The sequence below is a fragment of the Antechinus flavipes genome, chromosome 4, assembly GCF_016432865.1.
Source record: "Antechinus flavipes isolate AdamAnt ecotype Samford, QLD, Australia chromosome 4, AdamAnt_v2, whole genome shotgun sequence".
Classification (NCBI taxonomy): domain Eukaryota; kingdom Metazoa; phylum Chordata; class Mammalia; order Dasyuromorphia; family Dasyuridae; genus Antechinus; species Antechinus flavipes.
In genome coordinates this window covers 471,884,366-471,903,670 of record NC_067401.1, presented here as the reverse complement: position 1 = coordinate 471,903,670, position 19,305 = coordinate 471,884,366, and the positions used below count along the sequence as shown (strand labels likewise).

General features: G+C 58.0%; 1 protein-coding gene across 5 annotated transcripts; it reads left to right on the top strand.

The window, feature by feature from the left end:
• Positions 1–536: 536 nt before the first annotated feature.
• On the top strand, positions 537–18,772 carry TMEM61 (transmembrane protein 61). 5 transcript variants are annotated; one of them, XM_051999612.1, is made up of 4 exons: positions 537–715; positions 1,734–2,030; positions 8,433–8,785; positions 18,036–18,772. In XM_051999612.1, the coding sequence occupies exons 2-4, from the start codon at positions 2,028–2,030 to the stop codon at positions 18,280–18,282; spliced, it is 603 nt and encodes a 200-aa protein (XP_051855572.1). In that variant the 5' UTR covers positions 537–715; positions 1,734–2,027; the 3' UTR covers positions 18,283–18,772. The 5 variants fall into 5 exon arrangements, with proteins under 5 accessions (XP_051855572.1, XP_051855570.1, XP_051855569.1 ...); XM_051999610.1 differs by having other exon boundaries at positions 538–711; positions 1,893–2,030; positions 18,033–18,772; XM_051999609.1 differs by having other exon boundaries at positions 538–715; positions 1,893–2,030; positions 18,033–18,772.
• The last annotated feature ends 533 nt before the right edge of the window (positions 18,773–19,305 follow it).

Here is a 19,305-nt window from a genome sequence, read left to right as displayed (position 1 = left end):
TTCTCCTCAGCCTGTACCTCTCCTGCCTCTCTAGGGGAGGATCGATGGAGATAAAAGTACGGCGTTCGACATTTATTCCCTTCCCACAATCCCCATTTTACAGGGGAGAAAACTGAGGCCCGGAACCTGACAAGAGGCTCCAGGAGCGGGATCTCTTTGCGGGCCGGAGGTGCTTCATTTTAGTTCCCCTAAGCCCAGACCTAGCGCTGAGTGGCCGCTTTCTGTTTGCTGACTGACTGATGATGAGCTCGGTGCTCGCTCCGGATCCCAGGTCCCTCTTCCCGACTCTGGGACGGGGCGGGCGGGAGCGAAAGGGAAGGAGTCTCCGGTCCCTCGGAGCCCAGAGTTCGGCCGCCGCGGCGTCGGCGGTGACTGATGGGAACTGGGCGCGGGGCGGGGGGCGCCGTAGGCCCGCGGGCAGCTCCGGGAGCGGCTCCGGACTGTCCCCGGGCACTTGGCCCGGGCCGGGTGCGTGTGTGGGTGCGCGCCTGGGAGCGTGCGTGGGGTGGGGCGCTGAATCACGGCTGGTCCCGCCCCAGCGGCCTCAGGAGTAGGGGCAGCCCGGGCTGCTCCTTTAAGAAAGTGCCCGCCCCACTCCGCCCTCGGGGAGCCCCGCGGACGCTCCGGCTGAGGGACGGACGGCGGGACGAGCTCGGGAGCCAGCGGCCACAGACAGCTGCCGGACGGACGGGCTCGGACCCGCTCCGGGAGGTCGGTGAGTCCGCTGGGGGCGGGGCGGGGGGCGGCTCCAAGGCGGTGGCGCGAGCTGAGCCCCCGCGGACGCTCAGGCTGACGGACGGCGGGACGGGCTCGGGAGCCAGCGGCCACAGACAGCTGCCGGACGGACGGGCTCGGACCCGCTTCGGGAGGTCAGTGAGTCCGCTGGGGGAGGGGCGGGGGGCGGCGGCTCGGTGGCGCGAGCGGAGTCTCGGAGCCCCCGGGCTGGACTGCGCGTCTCGCCCGGGTCCTGCGCCTTGCTCTGGCCGTCGGCGGTAACAGCTGCGGCTTGGGCGGGGCTGACTTGGGCTGCGCCCCGAGGACCCCCTCCCCCCCTCCTCTGGTTGACCCGCCCGGGATCTCGGGCTCGCTCCTAGCCGCCCCTCGGAGCTGTCTCCTTACAGAGACGGGGGCTCTGCTTCGTGCCTCTGTTTACTCTTCTGTAAAATGGGGTGGAGAACAGATAGATGTCATAGAGATCATTAAGGTTCCTGCCTGCTTGGGGTGCCCTTCTTCTGGGCTCCAATCCACCGCCCCCTTGGGTCCTCCTTCCCCTTCCCAAACCTCTAGGTTCTAAGACCTTCCTTCTCAGAGATGAATTTCCTGGTTCTAAGACCCCTCCCCGACTTTCTAGGTCTTAAACCTCCCCTCCCCTCCCAGCTCCAAATTCCTGACGCCTTTCTTCCTCTCTCTCTTTTCTATCAAAAGAGACAGTGTGGTACAATGGGAAGCGTCCTGTCTGGGGAGTCAGGAGTCCTGGATTCAAATCTCAAACCTGTGGTCTTTTGCAGACCTAGATCTGGGTTTCTGTGACTCGTCTGGCTCTGAGCCCCCGGGACCCGCTTTGTGCTCTTTCCATCCCTTCATAAGCTTTAGCCATCATCATCCCCCAGCTGTGACGTCATTCTGTGTTCCGCAGGCTTGAGCCGCTCTGAAGTCCGGGGTTCTGTTGTAGTTTCTGGCTCTAGCGCGCTCCGTTCTAATGTTCTTCCTTGGGTTCCAATCCTCACCATTAGGGGCTGTGACCTGGAGAAGGGGAGGTCCGCAGGGTCCGTCACCCCGAAGCCCCTTGAAGGCTGAGCTCCCGAGCTCCCAGGGTGCCGGCTTCTCCTCTGAGGAACTGTGGGAAGCAAGCATCCCGCCCACAGCCCCCGAACACGTGCCTCCTGTTCCAGGCCCGGGTCCGGCTCGAGCATCACTCCCCTCTTCGGGCGCTTCTGACAGAGATGTGATCGTGTTCCCGCCGCCCGCCAGGAAGAAGCTCCTCGGACTTGGTGCCCCGGCCCGGGCCCGGCCTGCCCCCACTGGCCATGGTTAGTCCCCGGATAAGTATAAACGCCCCTGTGCTCCTGAACCTTTCCCATGATCCTGTCTAACTTTAAAAACCGGCCCAAGTTGGGAGGCAGAGGCAAGGTTAGAGGTAAGACGGATTGGGAATCAAAGGAAGGTTGGGACCAGAACTCCGGGAGGTGATCTGCCATTGCTCCAGGAATACGCATGTTCCCCAGGCCCGTCTCCCGGCAATCCGCCACAGAGGAAAGGACCTTGGGGCTCTTTGAATCCCAAACACTGGCAATTTTATATAAGTGAGGGACAGCAGGGCAGAAAGCCCAGAGGCTCGGGTTTGAATCCCACCTCAGACACTAATTGCGTGACCCTGGGTGAGTTGTTGAAGTTCTCCGCCTCAGTTTCCCCCTCTGTAAACCGAGGCTGGGCCAGATGGTCGCCGAGATCTCTTCCTGCGCTAGAGGTAGTGTCTACATTACCAGCCTCAGTTTCCTCCATATGTCAGATGAGAATGAGGATCCTCAGTTTGCCTGCCTTCTACAAACTGAAGTTATGATCAGGTATGGAGCTGTTCACAACCCCAGGGACTTAGCCGGCTAGTAAGTGCTGATGGTAAAATTCGAACCCAGAACCGGGGGGCTCTTTCCTGCCTTCGGGGAATTGGATCTAGGGAGAGAAAAAGGAAAGAGTCACGTTCCAAGTCCTTTTTTTGAATGAAGTTTTATTTTGACAATCCTTACTCCAACATCAAACATACAAAAGAGAATTGAAGGAAGGCTTAGGGATGAATCAGGCCCAGTATGAGTCAGAGACTGCGCCGGGGATGGAGAATACATTCACCGGTAACAGTTTCCCTGTTTGGTAGTTTCTGCTTCAGAACTTCCTTTTGCTTTCTTCTCACGTGACAAAGTAGTAGAGTCACTCTCCGCCACCCCCACCCCCCCACGCCGTCCTGCCAAGTTCAGGCTGGATTTCTGAGGGACCTGGGACTGGGGGAAAGGGCAAAAAGGGGGAATCTCCCCTTTCTAAATCCTCAGCAAAGGAGCAGAATTACACTTCGAATCCTTTTGCCTGGGCAAAGGAAGGTGGGGGGTTTGGGGGGAGAAGGGGCGGTGGGACAGTGGAGACGGGGGTAGGAAGTGGGGGTGACCCATTCCCCAGAATCCTACCTGGAGGTGAAAGTTGGGACAGAGAGAGCAGGGCCTGAGGCCGGCTGAGAAAGGAGAGTCACCGAGGCTCCGGCAGGGAAGGTGGAGGCAGGGAGGCTGTGGCAGGGGAAGGTGGAGGCAGGGAGGCTGTGGCAGGGGAAGGTGGAGGCAGGGAGGCTCTGGCAGGGGAAGGTGGAGGCAGGGAGGCTGTGGCAGGGGAAGGTGGAGGGCAGGGAGGCTGTGGCAGGGGAAGGTGGAGGCAGGGAGGCTCTGGCAGGGGAAGGTGGAGGGCAGGGTCCTGGTTACCTTAGTCTGGGTGCCCTCTGCTCTCGCTACCTGTCTTGCCGGCTGCCGATCCCTAAGAGGGAGTCCGAGTCTCAGACCTAAAGGGGCTGGGGAGGGAGAGAACTTGAGCACAGGAGGAAGCATTGGCCCGTGACCCAGAAGTCGAGGCCGCCACTTTCTCACCTCTGGTTCAATTAAGCCCCCGAAGCCTCGGCTCCTGCCCATCATTCCTCCCCCACCAAACTGCTGGCTTCCACGTCCTCCGGCCGCGCTCCCTCGTCTCCTGGGCTGGACCTTCTCCCAAGGCCCAGCCGCACTGCACCGGGCGGCCCCGGGACTCTCGCCGGCTCCTTTGCGGGCCCTCCTCCCCGCGCCCTCCTCCCCGCGCCCTCCTCCCCACGCCCTCCTCCCCGCGCCCTTCTCCCCACTGCCTGGCCGCCTCCCCAGGGCAAGGCTCTCACCGAGACTGTTGCAATGAGGCACCTTTGTGCCTCCTTCCCTCAAGTCCTCCTCCACACCCCCCCAGCCCTCTCCCCAAAGCTAGACTGCGCCAGGCTCCTCTTACCTCCAACACTCACACACGCTCTCTGTCTCTCTCTGTCTCTGTCTCTCTCTCTGTCTCTCTCTCTCTCTGTCTCTGTCTCTGTCTCTCCCTCTGTCTCTGTCCTTGTCTCTCTTTCTCTTTCTGTCTCTGTCACTCACTCACACACAGACTCCCGGTGTAGCCCGGTTACTTTGAAGCTGGAACACACGCTCTCTGTCTGGCTCCTTCCTCCTCGGCCATTCTTCCCAAGCTTTGCCCCCGCCCCGCTCTGGGATCCGGCCCCCGCCTCCTGGCTGTCACTCCCGCCCCTCTGCGCGGGGGATGGAGGCCGGGCCTCCCGCACAGGCAGCGCCCCCGGAGAGAAGCCCCAGAGCCGGGTCGTGCCCCGCGGCACCTCTGGGACAGTTAGGGCGCCCCCCGCGCCTCGGTCTCCTTCTCTGGGTCACCCCGTGGCCCTTTTTCTTTGCCCCCCAGGTGCGGTTCAGCTCCGCCCGGGGCCCAGGCCACGCTGCCTCCGGGGTCTTGGAGCGCCCTCTCTGTCTGCCCGGGAGGGGCGCTCTTCCCAGTCAGAGGCAGGGACCCTCTTCCTCCTGTGTGACGATGACGCTAATCTCGGCTCACATCTGTGCCCCGCCGCTAGTAGCCCCCTTATGTATGCACTGGCCTCTCATAACCCCCCAGGGAGGTCAGGGGCTGAAAGCTCACGGTCCCATTGGCTCCGAAACCCGGGCTGACTGTGCAGCTCCCGCAGCCAGTGATGGGCAGGACCGCGGGGGCCCGAGGGCTGAGGCCGGCTCTTCCGCCCCCGAGCTCAGGCCTCTTTCCCCAGCACCTGATGAGGTCTTGCAGGCAGATCGGACTAAGTCACTTTCCCTGGGCTCAGGGCTTTGTATCGGCCTGGTCAGTGGGACCGCTGTCATGGAATCAGGCGGGGGCCTTGGCCCCGCTCCCCAAAGCCCTCCCAGCCCCCTGAGGCCTGCCCGGCCCCCTGAGGCCTGCCCGGCCCCCTGAGGCCCTCCCAGCTCCCCAAGGCCTGCCCGGCCCCCTGAGGCCCTCCCAGCTCCCCAAGGCCTGCCCGGCCCCCTGAGGCCCTCCCAGCTCCCCAAAGCCTGCCCGGCCCCCTGAGGCCCTCCCAGCCCCCCGAGGCCTGCCCAGCTCCCCAAGGCCTGCCCGGCCCCCTGAGGCCCTCCCGGCCCCCCGAGGCCTGCCCAGCTCCCCAAGGCCTGCCCGGCCCCCTGAGGCCCTCCCAGCCCCCCGAGGCCCTCCCATCTCCCCAAGACCTGCCCGGCCCCCTGAGGCCCTCCCGGCTCCCCAAGGCCTGCCCGGCCCCCTGAGGCCCTCCCGGCTCCCCAAGACCTTCCCGGCTGCCTGAGGCCCTCCCAGCCCCCTGAGGCCCTCCCAGCTCCCCAAGGCCTGCCTGGCTGCCTGAGGCCCTCCCAGCTCCCCAAGGCCTGCCCGGCTGCCTGAGGCCCTCCTGGCCCCCTGAGGCCCTCCCGGCTCCCCGAGGCCCTCCCAGCTCCCCAAGACCTGCCCGGCTGCCTGAGGCCCTCCTGGCCCCCTGAGGCCCTCCGGGCTCCCCAAGGCCTGCCCGGCCCCCTGAGGCCCTCCCGGCCCCCTGAGGCCCTCCCTGCTCCCCAAGACCTGCCCGGCTGCCTGAGGCCCTCCCGGCCCCCTGAGGCCCTCCCTGCTCCCCAAGACCTGCCCGGCTGCCTGAGGCCCTCCTGGCCCCCTGAGGCCCTCCGGGCTCCCCAAGGCCTGCCCGGCCCCCTGAGGCCCTCCCGGCCCCCTGAGGCCCTCCCTGCTCCCCAAGACCTGCCCGGCTGCCTGAGGCCCTCCCGGCCCCCTGAGGCCCTCCCTGCTCCCCAAGACCTGCCCGGCTGCCTGAGGACCTCCTGGTTCCCCAGGACCCTCCTGGTCTCCAAAGCCCGCCCCCCCTGCTGCCTCCAGACGGGAGTCCCCTCTAGAGCTCCTGGCACTCTTGTCCTGCTTCCGCCTGGACTTTGCCAGGGGTGAGCTCCCCACCCATCATGAGAGCCCATTCTCACAGGGCAGCAGGAGGCTTTGGTACAAAGGGAATAGCAGAGGATGGGGACTGACTCCTCCTTCTGGCTCTCTTCTACTTCCCAAACCCCTCCAGCTCCAGCTCTCAGGCCCAGGTTCTCCCCACCTCTCCCCTTCTGTGTTCTAAGGGTCCTGACCCAGTTCTAGCATCCCCTGGCCCAGGGTTCTCCCCACCCCTCCCCTTCTGTGTTCTAAGACTCCGCGGGCTCCAGCATTCGGCATCTAGGCCGATGACCCCTTGCCCGGGTTCTCTCTGGGAAATAGGGCACTTGCCGTTACTCTCCGGGGAGCTCCTGACTGAGCCCGAGGCGGTGTAGACGGGGGGCGGGCCGCCCGCCAGCCTTTCAATCCCGGCGCCTGGAGGGCCGAGAGAAGCCCCTTTCTTCTGCTCCCAGATCCTTCACGGGGAGAAGTGAGCTCAGCCCGAGGTGCCCAGTGTCCCCGCATGCCCTGCTCTCCCCTCCCCCCCCAGGCACGTCCACACATTGTGTTCGGCCGGCCCGTGGGGGACTTTCTCCAGGACAATGCCCCATTCTGGGGAGAGGATGTGGAACGGGGCTGCCCGTGACTCACCCGTGCCTGGGCACCGGCCGCCCTTAATCACTTTTCCCCTCTTGGACTTTGTTAAAAGACAGTCCTGGAGCCCAGAGTCTCCCGAGGGACTTGGCGCAGCCGGGCAGGATTCTGGGACCGGAGTTCGGCCGCTTCGGGCGTGGGGAGCGTGGCCGGGGCCCCCGGGAGGGGGAGGGTCTCATTCCAGGCCCGGAGGCTGTGGGGGTGGGGGGGTTCCTGCCCTCGACTCGGCGGGCCATTCTCTCCAGCAAAGAAACGCAATAATCCAAGGCAGAAGCTGGCCAGCGTTCCCCCCCCCCCCCCCCCCCCCCCCCCCCGCGTGGGCCCCGGCAGCTTCTGGGGCCGCGTCGGCAGAGTGAGATTTTGTTTTATGTTCTTTGGGCGCTTTCTTGTTACCCCTTAGTTCTGGACGTTGCCAGAAAGCAGAGCGAGCCCCTGGTCGGGGAGGGAAACTGAGTCACGAAGTAGGAGGGGCCCGTTTTCTTTAACAATTCTGGGCCCGTTTTCCCGTCTGTAAAAAGGACTTGGGCCAGATCAGGAATTCTTAACCTGGGATCCGCGTCTACAGCCGGATCCCGGGAAACGTGAGCAGTCTGAACCGCCAGGGACTCTGGGGCCTGGAAAAAATGGGGAAAAATCACTTTTTTTTCTCTTCTTGCTAAACCCGAACTGAAATTTAGCTTTTCCTAAAATTGCACAAAACCATATTTCGAGGCAAGGGTCCCTAGGACCCTTCTTGGACTACGGTCATGGGCCGGGGGCGCCGCGCGGTGAAGGGGCCGGGGGCGCCGCGTGGTGAAGGGGCCGGGGACGCGGCGCGGTGAAGGGGCCGGGGGCCAGAGGCCTTCTAAAGCTGTAGTCAACAAACATTTAGTAAATTCAATTAAAATAAATTCAATTAAATTCTAGAGACTTATACCTGGAAACAGCCTCTCCTAATTCCACTGTGGGGGGTATGTGTGTGTGATACACACACACACACACACACACACGTTTATACACACACGCCTTCCCCATTATCCATCTTGATTCAACTTGATTCAACCGCTTTTCCATCCACGAGCCAGCATTTAATAGGCACTTACTGCATGCCAGGCATAACTGATTGCTGCCCCGGACGTTCCGCTCTCTCCCAAGGGGCCGCCTGTGGTCGCTCGGAGTTGGGAGGATCCGGGTCGGAGTCTGCTCCTCGGGAGGACCGCTGGAGGTCACAACCTCTCGGAACCTCGGTTCTTCATTGGCGAGATGCAGGGGTCTCTGGGGAGCCAGCACTCAGGGCTCCTGGGAGACTGGCTTCGTTCTGTCCCGGCGGACGCCGGCGCCGATATAAGGACAGTTCGTTATAAGGAGTCGGGGAGGGGGCTCTGGCCGGAAGCGGAGGCCCGGGTGCCCCCAGCCTCGAAGCTGTCCTCCCCTCCCTCCCCCATCTTCCTCCGATTAACTCTTCTTTGTGCGCTCACACTCGGGCTTCCCATTCTCTGGGCTTTATCAACACCTTATAAGTATATAAATTATCATAATTCTATATTCTATAAGAAGCACAGATTAGAAACCCTATAAACACTTACAACGTCCCTTCCCCCCTCAGAGAGGACGGCTCTCTGGCCGTGTCCCGTAGAAATGGTGCATGAGGGCGGCTTTCCGGCCGTCCTGCCTTGCCTCGGGTTGGGTCAGAGGCCCTGGATTCGAATCTCACCCACTGCCCTTGTGAGAATCTCTTCCTCCCTCAGTTTTCCCTTTTACAAAGCGGGCGTTGGGCCGAGGGTCCCGGGGCCTCCCCGCGCCCGCCCTTCACGTCTCTCTCTCTCTCTGCCCAGACCTGCGACCGACGGGCGGCTTCCTCTTTCCGGTACGGCGTGACCATCACGGGGGCCGTGGTCCTGGTCACCGGCACGCTCTGCTTCGCCTGGTGGAGCGACGGGGACGGGGCGGGCCCCGGGACGAGGGCCGCCCCCCCGGCCGGCACCGCGCCCCCCCCGGGCGCCCCCCCGAGCGCGCTGCTGAGGTCCGTCAGCTTCTTCTGCTGCGGCGTCGGGGGGATGCTCCTGCTCTGGGGCCTGCTCTGGTCGGCCAAGGCCAACGTGCGCGCGGCCCCCCGCTTCTACCGCAGCCGGCTCCCCGCGGACCTGGGCTACTTCGCAGCCGAGCCCGCCCACAAGTGGAGCTCCAGGTCAGTCCGGGGGCTCGCCGGCCCGTTGGGCCCCAGCTCGGGTGGGGGGCCGGAGGGGGAGGGGGGCCGGAGGGGGAGGGGGGCGGAGCGCTCAGCGTGGCAGGATGAAGTGAGACACGGGCCCGGAGCCGAGCCAGGGACACCCCCTCACTGAGTCACCCTACGGGCCTCAGTTTCTCTCTCTGTAAAATGGGCAAAATAATACCTACCCCCCCCACGACCCCCCCACAGCATTGGGGACCCCTCACCAATTGCTAAGGTCTCTATGCACCCCAACTCGATCCTCACAGCTTAGGGGCTCAGGGCACTTCTGTGGTCCAGGTTCGGACCTACAATGTCTGCAGTGAAAGGGACTCTGGGGCGAAAATGCGCATTTCTGATGAAGCCCCGGCAGGCGGGTGACTTAGCCAGGGTATCACAGTCAGCCCGAGACAGTCTGCTTAACTGCTCCCTGCTGCTCGTGTACCAAACCCATTTTACAGAGAAGAAGACTGAGGTATGAGGCTGGAAAATGATTTTTTTGAGGTCAGGATTTGAATCTTAGGAAGCTCGATAGGGACAATGAGCTGGTAGAGGCCGAGAAGGCAAACGTTCCCGCTTCTGTAGGCAGGATCCCTCTGCAGCCCTGGGCCTCAGTTTCTTCATCTCTAAAATGGACGGGATAGCCTTTGAAGTGGCCCCAGCTCTAACCAGACCATTGCGTGAGGGCAGCAGCCGGCGGTTCTTTGCTGACTTTTAGTCCGGGTCTCCTGCAGGGGCCGGGCCAGGGGTTTAGGCTGGAAGGGACTTCAGTGATTAGCCGGCCCGCCCGCCGACATTTAGGGATCAAGAAGCCAGGCAGGGGGGCAGCAGGGGGCGCAGTGGGTGCAGCCCCAGCCCGGAAGTCAGGAGGACTGAGTTCGAATCTGCCTCAGACACTTACACTTCCTGGCTGTGGGACCCTGGGCCAGTCACTGAGCCCCAATTGCCTCAGGAAAGGAGAGGAGAGAAGGGAAGCTAGGCAGGGGAAGCTACCCCTCGGTGGAGAGTGTGCTGGGACCTCTGAGCCCCAAGGCCGCCCGTGGGCCCCCGGCACCTGGAGGGGAGGCCCCAGCGCGGGTCCCAGCGGCCCCCGGGTGGCCGCCTGGGCCTCCTCAGCCCCTCCCCCTCATAGCCTCCCCCCAGCCGGGGTCACCAGGAGCCGATCAACAAGCGCAGGCTCTGTGCCCGACTGGGCCTCTGCGGGGCCTCTCCCGCCCGGGCCCGAGGACAGCCCCAGGCCCGGCTGGGCCCGCCCCCGCTTGCTGTTGTCCCCGCACACAGGCCGGGGTTTGGCCAACGCAGCCCCGGGCACGGCCTGTCCAGGCAGGGACACAGCGACGCCAGCTGGGGGCCTCGGGGACAAGCTTGGGCTGGGAGGCTGGGCCGGACCGACCGCCCGCTGGGCGTGAAAACCTAGAACGTGAGGGGGCAGGCCTGGAACGGCGGGGGCAGAAAGATGCTTGGGGCACCGGATGTTGGAGCTGGGAAGGGCCGCAGGGCCCCGAGGGCCAGGACTAGGAGGAGCATAGGGTGTGTTTGGAGCTGGAAGAGATCTTAGAGCAGAGATCTCGTCTGCCTTGATTTCCTCATCTGTAAAATGGAGCTAGGGAGAGCACCTCTTTCCCGGGGCCATTTCGAGGATCAAACCAGACGATATTTGTCCCACTCTCTGGAAGCCCTGAGTGCTAGAGCAACGCTGACGCGTGTCATCCTGACCGCTGCGTTCTAGGGGCACGGGGCGCTTCCTGAAATGTTGTATGCTATACATACACACACACACACTCACTCACACTCACACACTCATCCTCACACACACACTCACTCTCACACTCATACACTCACACTCACACACACTCACACACACTTACCCTCTCACACACACTCGCACTCACACTCACACACTCACCTCACACACACTCACTCACACACACACACACTCACACACACACACACTCACACACACTTACCCTCTCACACACACTCGCACTCACACTCACACACTCACCTCACACACACACTCACACTCACACACACACACTCACATACACACTCACCTCACACACACACACACACTCACATACACACACACACTCACACACACACAGACACACACTCACATACACACTCACCTCACACACACACACACACACACACACACACACACACACACACACACACACAATAGTCCAGTAGCATGAAAACGCTTGGAAGGCCCGGGCCTAGACTAAGAGCCCTGGCGACAAAGCCCCCCCCCAATGGACAGGCCATTTAAAGAAAACCCCTGCACCGTTCCCATCAGCGCCTGATGCTTTGGGAGCATAAGGTGGTTCTGGCTCCGGTTCATATTTTTGTCCCCGACCCGACCACTTTGGGAAGAGCCCGGCAGGATAATAGCCTTATTTACCCAGAAGCCCGTGGGGCCCTTCAAGGAGCCTCTCTGCCCGAGGGCTCCGTGGTCCCAGCTCGCAAACCCCGGACATCACGGAGAGAGCGCTAGACTGACAGACGGGGACCCCTGGGCGGGGCTCTCGAATCAGGCACTGCAGTTGGGGGCCCGGCCAGGCCACTCGTCTCGGTGCCTCAGCTTCCTCCTCTGCAAAACGGACACACACGGGACCAATGTCCTGGGGGCCTGAGGATGGAATGGAAGCACGGAGGAGGCGCTTGGCTAAAACAGCACATACACGCGGCACAAGTTAGCGTTTTCTTCCCCAATCCCAGGGGGCTTTTGTGGGTGACCTTCCTTTCCTTTTCCATACACAATAAACTCATTGTGGAGCTTTCGGAGCTGCTCCGCTTGTTTCTCATTCCTCCTGGCTTTCCTTTGTTTTTGCTTATTTTCCTCTTGCTCATTTTCAAAAACTTCCTTCCGTGCTTCTCTTTGTTGCTTTGGCTCCCTGTCCCGAGCCTCTTTCCCCTTCTCTGGTAAGTAAGAGAGACAGAGAAAGAGAGAGACAGAGACAAAAAGAGACACACAGAGAGATAAAGAGATAGATTAGAGACAGAGAGACCCTGGGGAAGTCAATCAATAAAAATTAATACGCAGTATGCACTGGAAGGGAAGGCTAAGTGGCCCAGTGGATGGAGCACAGGCCCCGCACTCAGAAAGTCTCATTGGCCTCAGCTGTCTGATCCTGGGCAAGTCATTAAACCCCGTCTGCCTCAGTTTCCTCAGCTGTAAAACGAGCTGGAGAAGGAATGGCCCACCACTCCAGTATTCTGCCAAGAGAACCCTGCAAAGTGGAACCGCAGAGTTGGACAGGACTGAAAGCAATAGTACATGTGCAGGTGTTCTGCTGCTCACTGGGGACTTTCTCTGAGAGGGGGAACAAGTCACACCTCTACAGGCCTCAGTTTCTTTATGTGTCAAAAGAGAAGATTGCATCCAATGGCCCCGAAGGCCTTCTCAAGCTCTCGATCCATTTTCCTGTATTAGAAGTAGAACGAGACTTTGGAAATCATCTCGGAGCAAGGGTTCTTTCACCTTCTGTACCATGGAAGACCCCTTTGGCAATCTCGTCGAGTCCATGGACCCATTCTCCAAATAATGCTTTTACAGGCATTTAATGATATCACTGAGAATTACCAAAAAAAAAACCCAACCCAATTATGAAAAAAAAAAAACAATTATGGTGAAATGCAGCTGTCAAGATATTTTTTAAAAACAAGTTCATGGACGCCCAGCTTAAGAACCCTGAGCTGGTCCAACTGTCCCATTTTTTAGATGACAAAACTGAGGGTCCAGGAAGATCTCATTTCTCCGAAAGTAATTTAGGGGCCCAGCTTTTTGGCAGCTCTCACTCTTTCCTGGGCCCTGTACCAGGGGCTGAAGTCATACCTGCCCTCAAGAAATGGATGAAAGCACGTACATACATGAATAAATACAAAGTGGATAGAAACTAAAGGGAGGAGACGCCAAATCTGCTCTGAGTGGAACCACGGCGGCGTGGAATCCCACGTCTTTTACAGGCAATTCTGACAGATTTAACAGTCCCTGAGAAAGTGGAGCGTGCTGGGGGTCTGTGCTTAGCTTTACGCTATTGATCATTTTATCAGCGACTTGACTAAGGGCCTAAATGTCAGGCAGGTCCCGTTATAGATGACGCAAAGTGGGACAATCCGCAGATGACAGGATCTCGACATTTCTTGACTGCCCAGGCAATAAGGGCCCAAATCTCATACAATAAATAGGGATAAATGTAAAGTTTTAGCCTTGGGCCCAAAAATCAATGTCCCAATTACAAGATGCAGGAAGGGTGACTAGACTGTAGTGGAGCTTTCGATAACCTGGGTCTTTGGCAGACTGCCAACTCTATAGACATCCCCAGTCCAGCGTGGCTGTCCAAAAACTAATGGAGTTCTCCTTGGGTTGCCGTGGCTAAAGAACGAATCCCCAGTAACTGGCGACGGACCTCTGGTGGGCAGGAAGCAGACCCGGTTGGTTGCCAGGACCACACTGAGGCCTTTTCTGCATGGCAGCCTCCGCTTGGGATTGTGCTCTGGTCCGCCATAGTGTGGAGAAGCCCGGCGGCATCCGAGCAGGGCTTTCTGAAGGATCTCTGCCATCCCGGGCCCTGTTAAGGGAAGTTAGAACCCCCACACACAGGGAGGCCCTCATCGGTCCCTAGTGCCTTGTCCTGGCCAGACCCTACGTGTAGTGAAGTGTAGGGTCAGAATTTAGGAGGACGTCACTGAGCTGGCTTGGGCTCACGGGAGAAGGATGAGGAAGGGCTTTAGGATCATGCCCGAGTTTGTTTATCATGAGGAAGAGAAGAATTCAATAGGGAGGCAGGCTAGCTGTCTCCAAGAGGCTTATGGGGGATTAGATTTCTTCTGCTTCTCTTTAAGCCGAGAATGGATGGCCAATTGTCAGAACGGTAATAATAATATTAACTAGTATTTATATAGCATTTTGGAGTTTGCACAGCACATCCAGCAACTTTGGGAGGTAGATACTCTTATTCTCCCCATTTTACAGATGAAAAAACCGAGGCAGAGTTTAAGCGACCTACCTAGAATCGCACCAAATCTGTTATTGGGGTTGAATTTGTGCCTCCCTGACTCTGAGTTCAGTATTCCATCCGTTCACGCCGGCTCTGCGAGGATGTTGGAGGGGGCATCCTTTTCAGGTATGGGCCAGATTAGATGGCCATTCCAGTCCTTCATTTCTGCTTGGCCCCTGAAGGAAGGACAAGGGACAAAGAGGCAAATTCTGCACAAGGAAAAGCTTCATGAGCAGTCCTGCCAGGAGGAGCGGGCTGCCTCGGAAGGACCTGGGTTCATCATCATGGATGGGCTTCAAGCAAAGGCTGTTTTTGCTACTTCAGTGGGATCATGGGAGATTTGGCCAAATGGATTTTGCTAAATAAACTCACCAGCCACATCCCCCTGACTAGTAACCTTGTCAAAACAGGAAACGTTGATCTTGAGGAAGCCCCGGAGGACTCTTTGTGATGGGCGCTTCTTTCTCCAGTTGGTCGCCAACCAGCCATTTAATAATAGGGCCTGGAATTTTGCCACGATTTGGGTTTTCTGGTTTGCGCTTTGGAGACAACACTCTCTTTCCAGTGGAAAACCAGGCGAACTTTTGACCTTCTCCAATCTGGGGCCATCTTCCTCATTCTCCATGACCTTTCAGACCTTTCTGAGAGTAGCTCAGAAACCGCACCATAGTCCTTGCCTTGTTGTTCCTCTGGGCCTGGTGGTTTAAATTCGAGGGCAGCTAAAAGCTAACACTTCTCATCTCTCCACTTTTGGTACATTTCCCTACTAGCCATTTTTGCTCTGCCCTTTCTAATCCAAAGATCATTGTCCTTGGCGAAGAAAACAGAAAGAAATTTCAGTGGAATAGCTCGGTCTTTTCTGTGCTTCTCAGAATTGTCATTCTGTCCATCCCATCCCTACATCCAAGAGCCCGTCCCTTCTTCCATCTCTCCCCATGGTTTGAACAGCAAAGACCCGAGCCTTGGTCATTGTCCTTAGCATCCTTTGCCAGCTCAGCCCGTTCGGGGCTTTGGCACCTAGACACTTCCGACAGGACCGTCCCGCACTTGGGCGTCCATACTGTGACTTGCCCTCGCCTATGTAAAAACTGAGGACGTCTTTTTATAACCTAAGTCGGTTGGAGAGTTTTTTCGGCATCTACTTTGTTTTCTTTAGATAACTCTCCCTCCCCTCATTTTGGTATCCTTGGGATTCCACCCATAAGCACTTCCCACACTTTGCTGGCTCTCCATCCATGTCCACTAACTGGGGTTCTCCCGAGTCTCTGTCCTGGGCCCTCTTCCCTTCTCTACCTAAAGCGATGTCAGCAGTTCCTCTGTATTCAGTTCTCCACCCCAGAGGCAACCGCCCTGACAAGGGGTACCTCATTCCACAGCCGCGGCTCCCCACCTCTCCAAGCCATAGAATTTGGATCTAGAAGAGACCGTGGAGAACATTTAGTTCAACTTCATTTGTTAAAGAGGGATGTAGGGATGTTACCCAGAAGCCACATGTACACGAGAACATAGGTTCCTGTAAGGATTCTGAATCTCACGTATAAAGCAATTCCCCCTCTCTGCATTTTACAAAGGAACAAATTGTTCCAGCAGTGGGAGGTGATTTTTCCACGGTCATATGACTGGGAAAAGGGAGGTCCTCGGCCTCTGAATCCAGTGGTTTTCCCCTTACACACTGTGGCTTAGTATGTGTGGAATTGTGGTTCAGATTGTCACTGCTATCCGATTTCAGAGAAGGAACTAAAACCAGCCCTGAAAGCCAGCTTCCTCTTCCCCAGACAGTGTGGACACCCCCGGGGGCTGTGGGGAGGGACTCGAGAGGGCCTTAATGGCAAATTGACAGCAAACTCAGTGAGGATCCTCTGGCCAAGCAAGCAAACTTCTTGGTCCGGGCTGATTCACCTGACATCTGTCACCTTGCTCTGGCAGCTGGCTGATGGGGCGCAGGGGTGGCCAGGATCTTCCTTATTTACCTCCTGAGCAGTAGAAAGGTGGGTCTGGAAGGGGAAGGAGGAAAGGTCTGCAGTACTGGAAAGAGGTTAGCACTTTGAAGCTGGATGGCTCTAAGGTTTAACTGTGACCTCGGTTATTTCACCTACAAGGGCTCACTCAGTTTCCCCACCTGTAAAAAAAAGAGATGCTTCCTTTTCTGGTTATCTAATTGATATTTTAACCAGTCAACTGAGAACATTTATTAAGTACCTACTGAATGCTGAGTATTGAATGCTACTGGGTTAGATGCTGAAAATACAAAGATAAAAATGAAACAGCCCACGCTCTCAGGGAGTTTGCATTCTTTTGAGGGGAAGGAGTAGATGAGCCGCTAAGTAAATATAGCAGCCCTTTGAGAGGTAGCCTGTACGTTCCTCTTGCAGTGGTACTGGATATCATGTTTAGAATTATTCTCGCTCATTGTCTTTCTCTATGTCTGTTTCTCTTTTTCATCAGTCTGCCCTGAGGCCCAACTACCTAGAAACACGACAGTCCATCAAAAGCTCTCACAAGATTCTCTCCTCCTGCTCTGGATTAATATGGTTAGCACAGATAGATACGTATTCATTCCTTTTTGGCAAAGCTCTAAACCCTCCGAAAACCTCATCATTTGACTGCAGCTGCTCTCTCCAGAGTCTGAAGTCCTTCTCTGCCACTTCCCACGGCTTTTTCCCAAGCTGCATCCTTCCTGAAATCTCAGCAGCATCCCGCCGTGTCGACCATCTTTTCCCCCTAGGATCTTGGGGCGCGGCTTTCTCCTGGTTTTCCCTCTGCCTCTCTGACCCTCTTCTTAGTTTCCTTGGCTAGTTCTGTGCCAGGCCCATTAACTATGGGTGCCCCAAAGGGCCCTTTTCTCTTCTTCCTGTATCTTCTAACCTGGCGAGCTCATCAGCTCCCATGGGCTCAGTGACTGTTTCCATGAAGATGACTCTCCATATGGAGAGTCGATGGAGACGACCTCCATTTCTGTGTGATAAAGTGCCTGATGGATGTTTTAAAGTGGATATCCCACAAGCATCTCAACTGAACTCATTAGCTTTCTCCCCAAGCCCTCCCCTCTTCCCAACTTCAATCAATAAACATTTATTAAGTGCTTGCTGTGTGCCAGGTACTGTGCTAAGTGCTAGGGACACAAAAAGAGGCAAAAGGAGGAGCTTACAGTCTTACGGGGAGACAACCTGCAAACAAATATATACAAACCAGGCTATATACGGGATAAATAAAAGCTAATTAACGGAGGGGGGGGGGGGGGCGCTAGCATTAAAATGGATTGGGGAAGGCTTCCAGGAAAAGAAGGGAGTTTAATTGGAACTTAAGGGCAGCTGTTACTGATGAGGACCCCACCAGCTCTAAAAGTGGGTGGTACCAGGGGAGAACCAGAAAGCTGCCATGACCCCTGGGTGCCCAGAGACACCATAGAACTTGCAGGGAAGAGCCACGGCTCTGCCATCCAGTAGGGATGACTCATGCTAGGTACACGGGCCAGATCAGGGCCTTCTTTTGTTGAACAAATTGTAAAGTTCTGGTGTTTCTTGGGGCAGAACGAGGGAAGTCTGAAGAGGGGACTCATCACCCATCCCTTGTAGTTTATGGAGGAAGATAACGAGGTTCAGAAGGGAAGAACTTCCCCAGATGGTTGGGAGAGAGCCAGGACTTGACCCCTCCCTTTCTCACTCACTTTCCTGGCGTTCCTGAGGGAGGCGGGACTCCGAGAGAGACAGAAAGAAGGCTGGGTGCTCCCTACCTGCGGGACTCTGGGCTCAGAATTTATACAGAAGGGGAGGGAGGGCCGGGGAGTGCTGCCCATTCCCCGACAGCCTCTCCTGAGTGGGTGCAGGTACTTGTGAAGAACTCTGTTAGCCTTCGGGTGCTGCAGAAATGCTTGGGTCAGCTTGGCACAGAGGGGAGACAGAGCCAGCCAGATTCCAACCTTACCTACTTCTTGGCTGTGCCACGATGGGCAAACCTCTCGGCCTCAGTTTCCCCATCTGCAAAATGAAGGCGTTGGAGTCAGTTACATCTACCGTCCCTTCTGACTCCGTATTTGAGTCTTGCGAAGCTGTGTGCTAGGGGACAGGTCGCTTTTCTCTCAGAGACTAAGGTTCTAATCTAGAGGACGAGAACTACTAGTTATACTGCCCAACTCCATACAAAGGCTGCAGAAATGTGGGAGCCTCCATTTTCTCTATTTTCTCCAGACCCCACTCACCCCCCTCACTCTGCCCCTCTCTCAGCAGTTGGTCGTCTACCTCTGTGCCCACCTATGAGATGGCCGTGACCCGTAGCCCCCCTGTCCCAGAAGAGGAGGAGAACGGACCGCCCCCGTACAGCGGGGCTCACGGCCCGAGACCGGCAGGACTGATGCGAAGCATCTCCGACGGGGCGCTGCTCGTGACTCCCCAGCCGGAACCGTGGAGGAACCAAGGGACGGCCTGGGTCAGCCCCCCACCCAGCTACGAGAGCCTCGACGCCCGCGGCCTGTGACGCACGGCCAGCCCGAGCCAAGCTCTCTTTTTAGATGCTCGATCACCAGGCGGAGGCTGCCCGGGAGCCCCCAGGGAGGCGTTCCGACCCAGGCCGGTCTCCGTCCCTCCCCGGGGACCATCTCCGGGAGACAAGGGAGGCTACGCTGGGCTCGAGTCCAAGCTTCGGGCTTAGCTCCTCGCTGGGCCGCTGACTCGGGTGGGACTTGGCCCAATGCTTCGCCTCCCTTATTTTTTCTTTGATGAAAAATGGGAATTTTAGTCCCTGTCCTCTAGACCCTGGTGGATGTTGGGAACATCAGTGAGAAAACTGAGCTGAAAATAACTTAGTAAACCAGAATACGATAGAGATGGGAGGGGTCTGTTCCAGAGAAGCAGCGGAGGGTGGGGGGGTCAGTGTCTCTGTGACCCCTCATTTGCTACATTTCATCGCTCTTCCCCCACCAACTCCCAGGAGACAAAACGGAGAGAAGAAAAGGACCCGGAACAAATCACTTCTCCCAGCCTCGGTTTCTTCTCTGTAAGATGGGGAGCATCGCTCTGCCCTCCCGATTGTAAAAGTCGAACCAGCCAGAGGGAGTTACCAGAGAACTTTAGTTTGGACGGGGCCGTGCCAGATGGGGGAGAGCTGGGGGCCGAGCACTGATGCTGCCCCGGGACGGATCCTTCCCCCGGGAAACCCCAAGAGAGCCGGCTCCTGGCCCTGGAAGGAAGGGGAGGAAGGCACCGAGGGAGCCCAGGGAGGAGCTAGGGAGAGGAGGGTGGCCCTCAGGGCTGTCCCCAACAAAGCTCAGATTTTATCTGAGTAACTCCTTTCTCTAAGGCCTGGGGGACAACGTGTGCCTGAGGGAGGGCATGGAGAAGGGCAGAGTTCTGTCCCTCGCGGCGCTGACAATCTGATGGAACCAGCAAAAAGGAGCCGTGTGGAAGAGCCGGGAGGGGGCTGAGAACAGGGGAGGTCAGGGCTGGGAGGGAGCTTAGAACGGGGGAGGTCAGGGCTGGGAGGGAGCTTAGAACAGGGGAG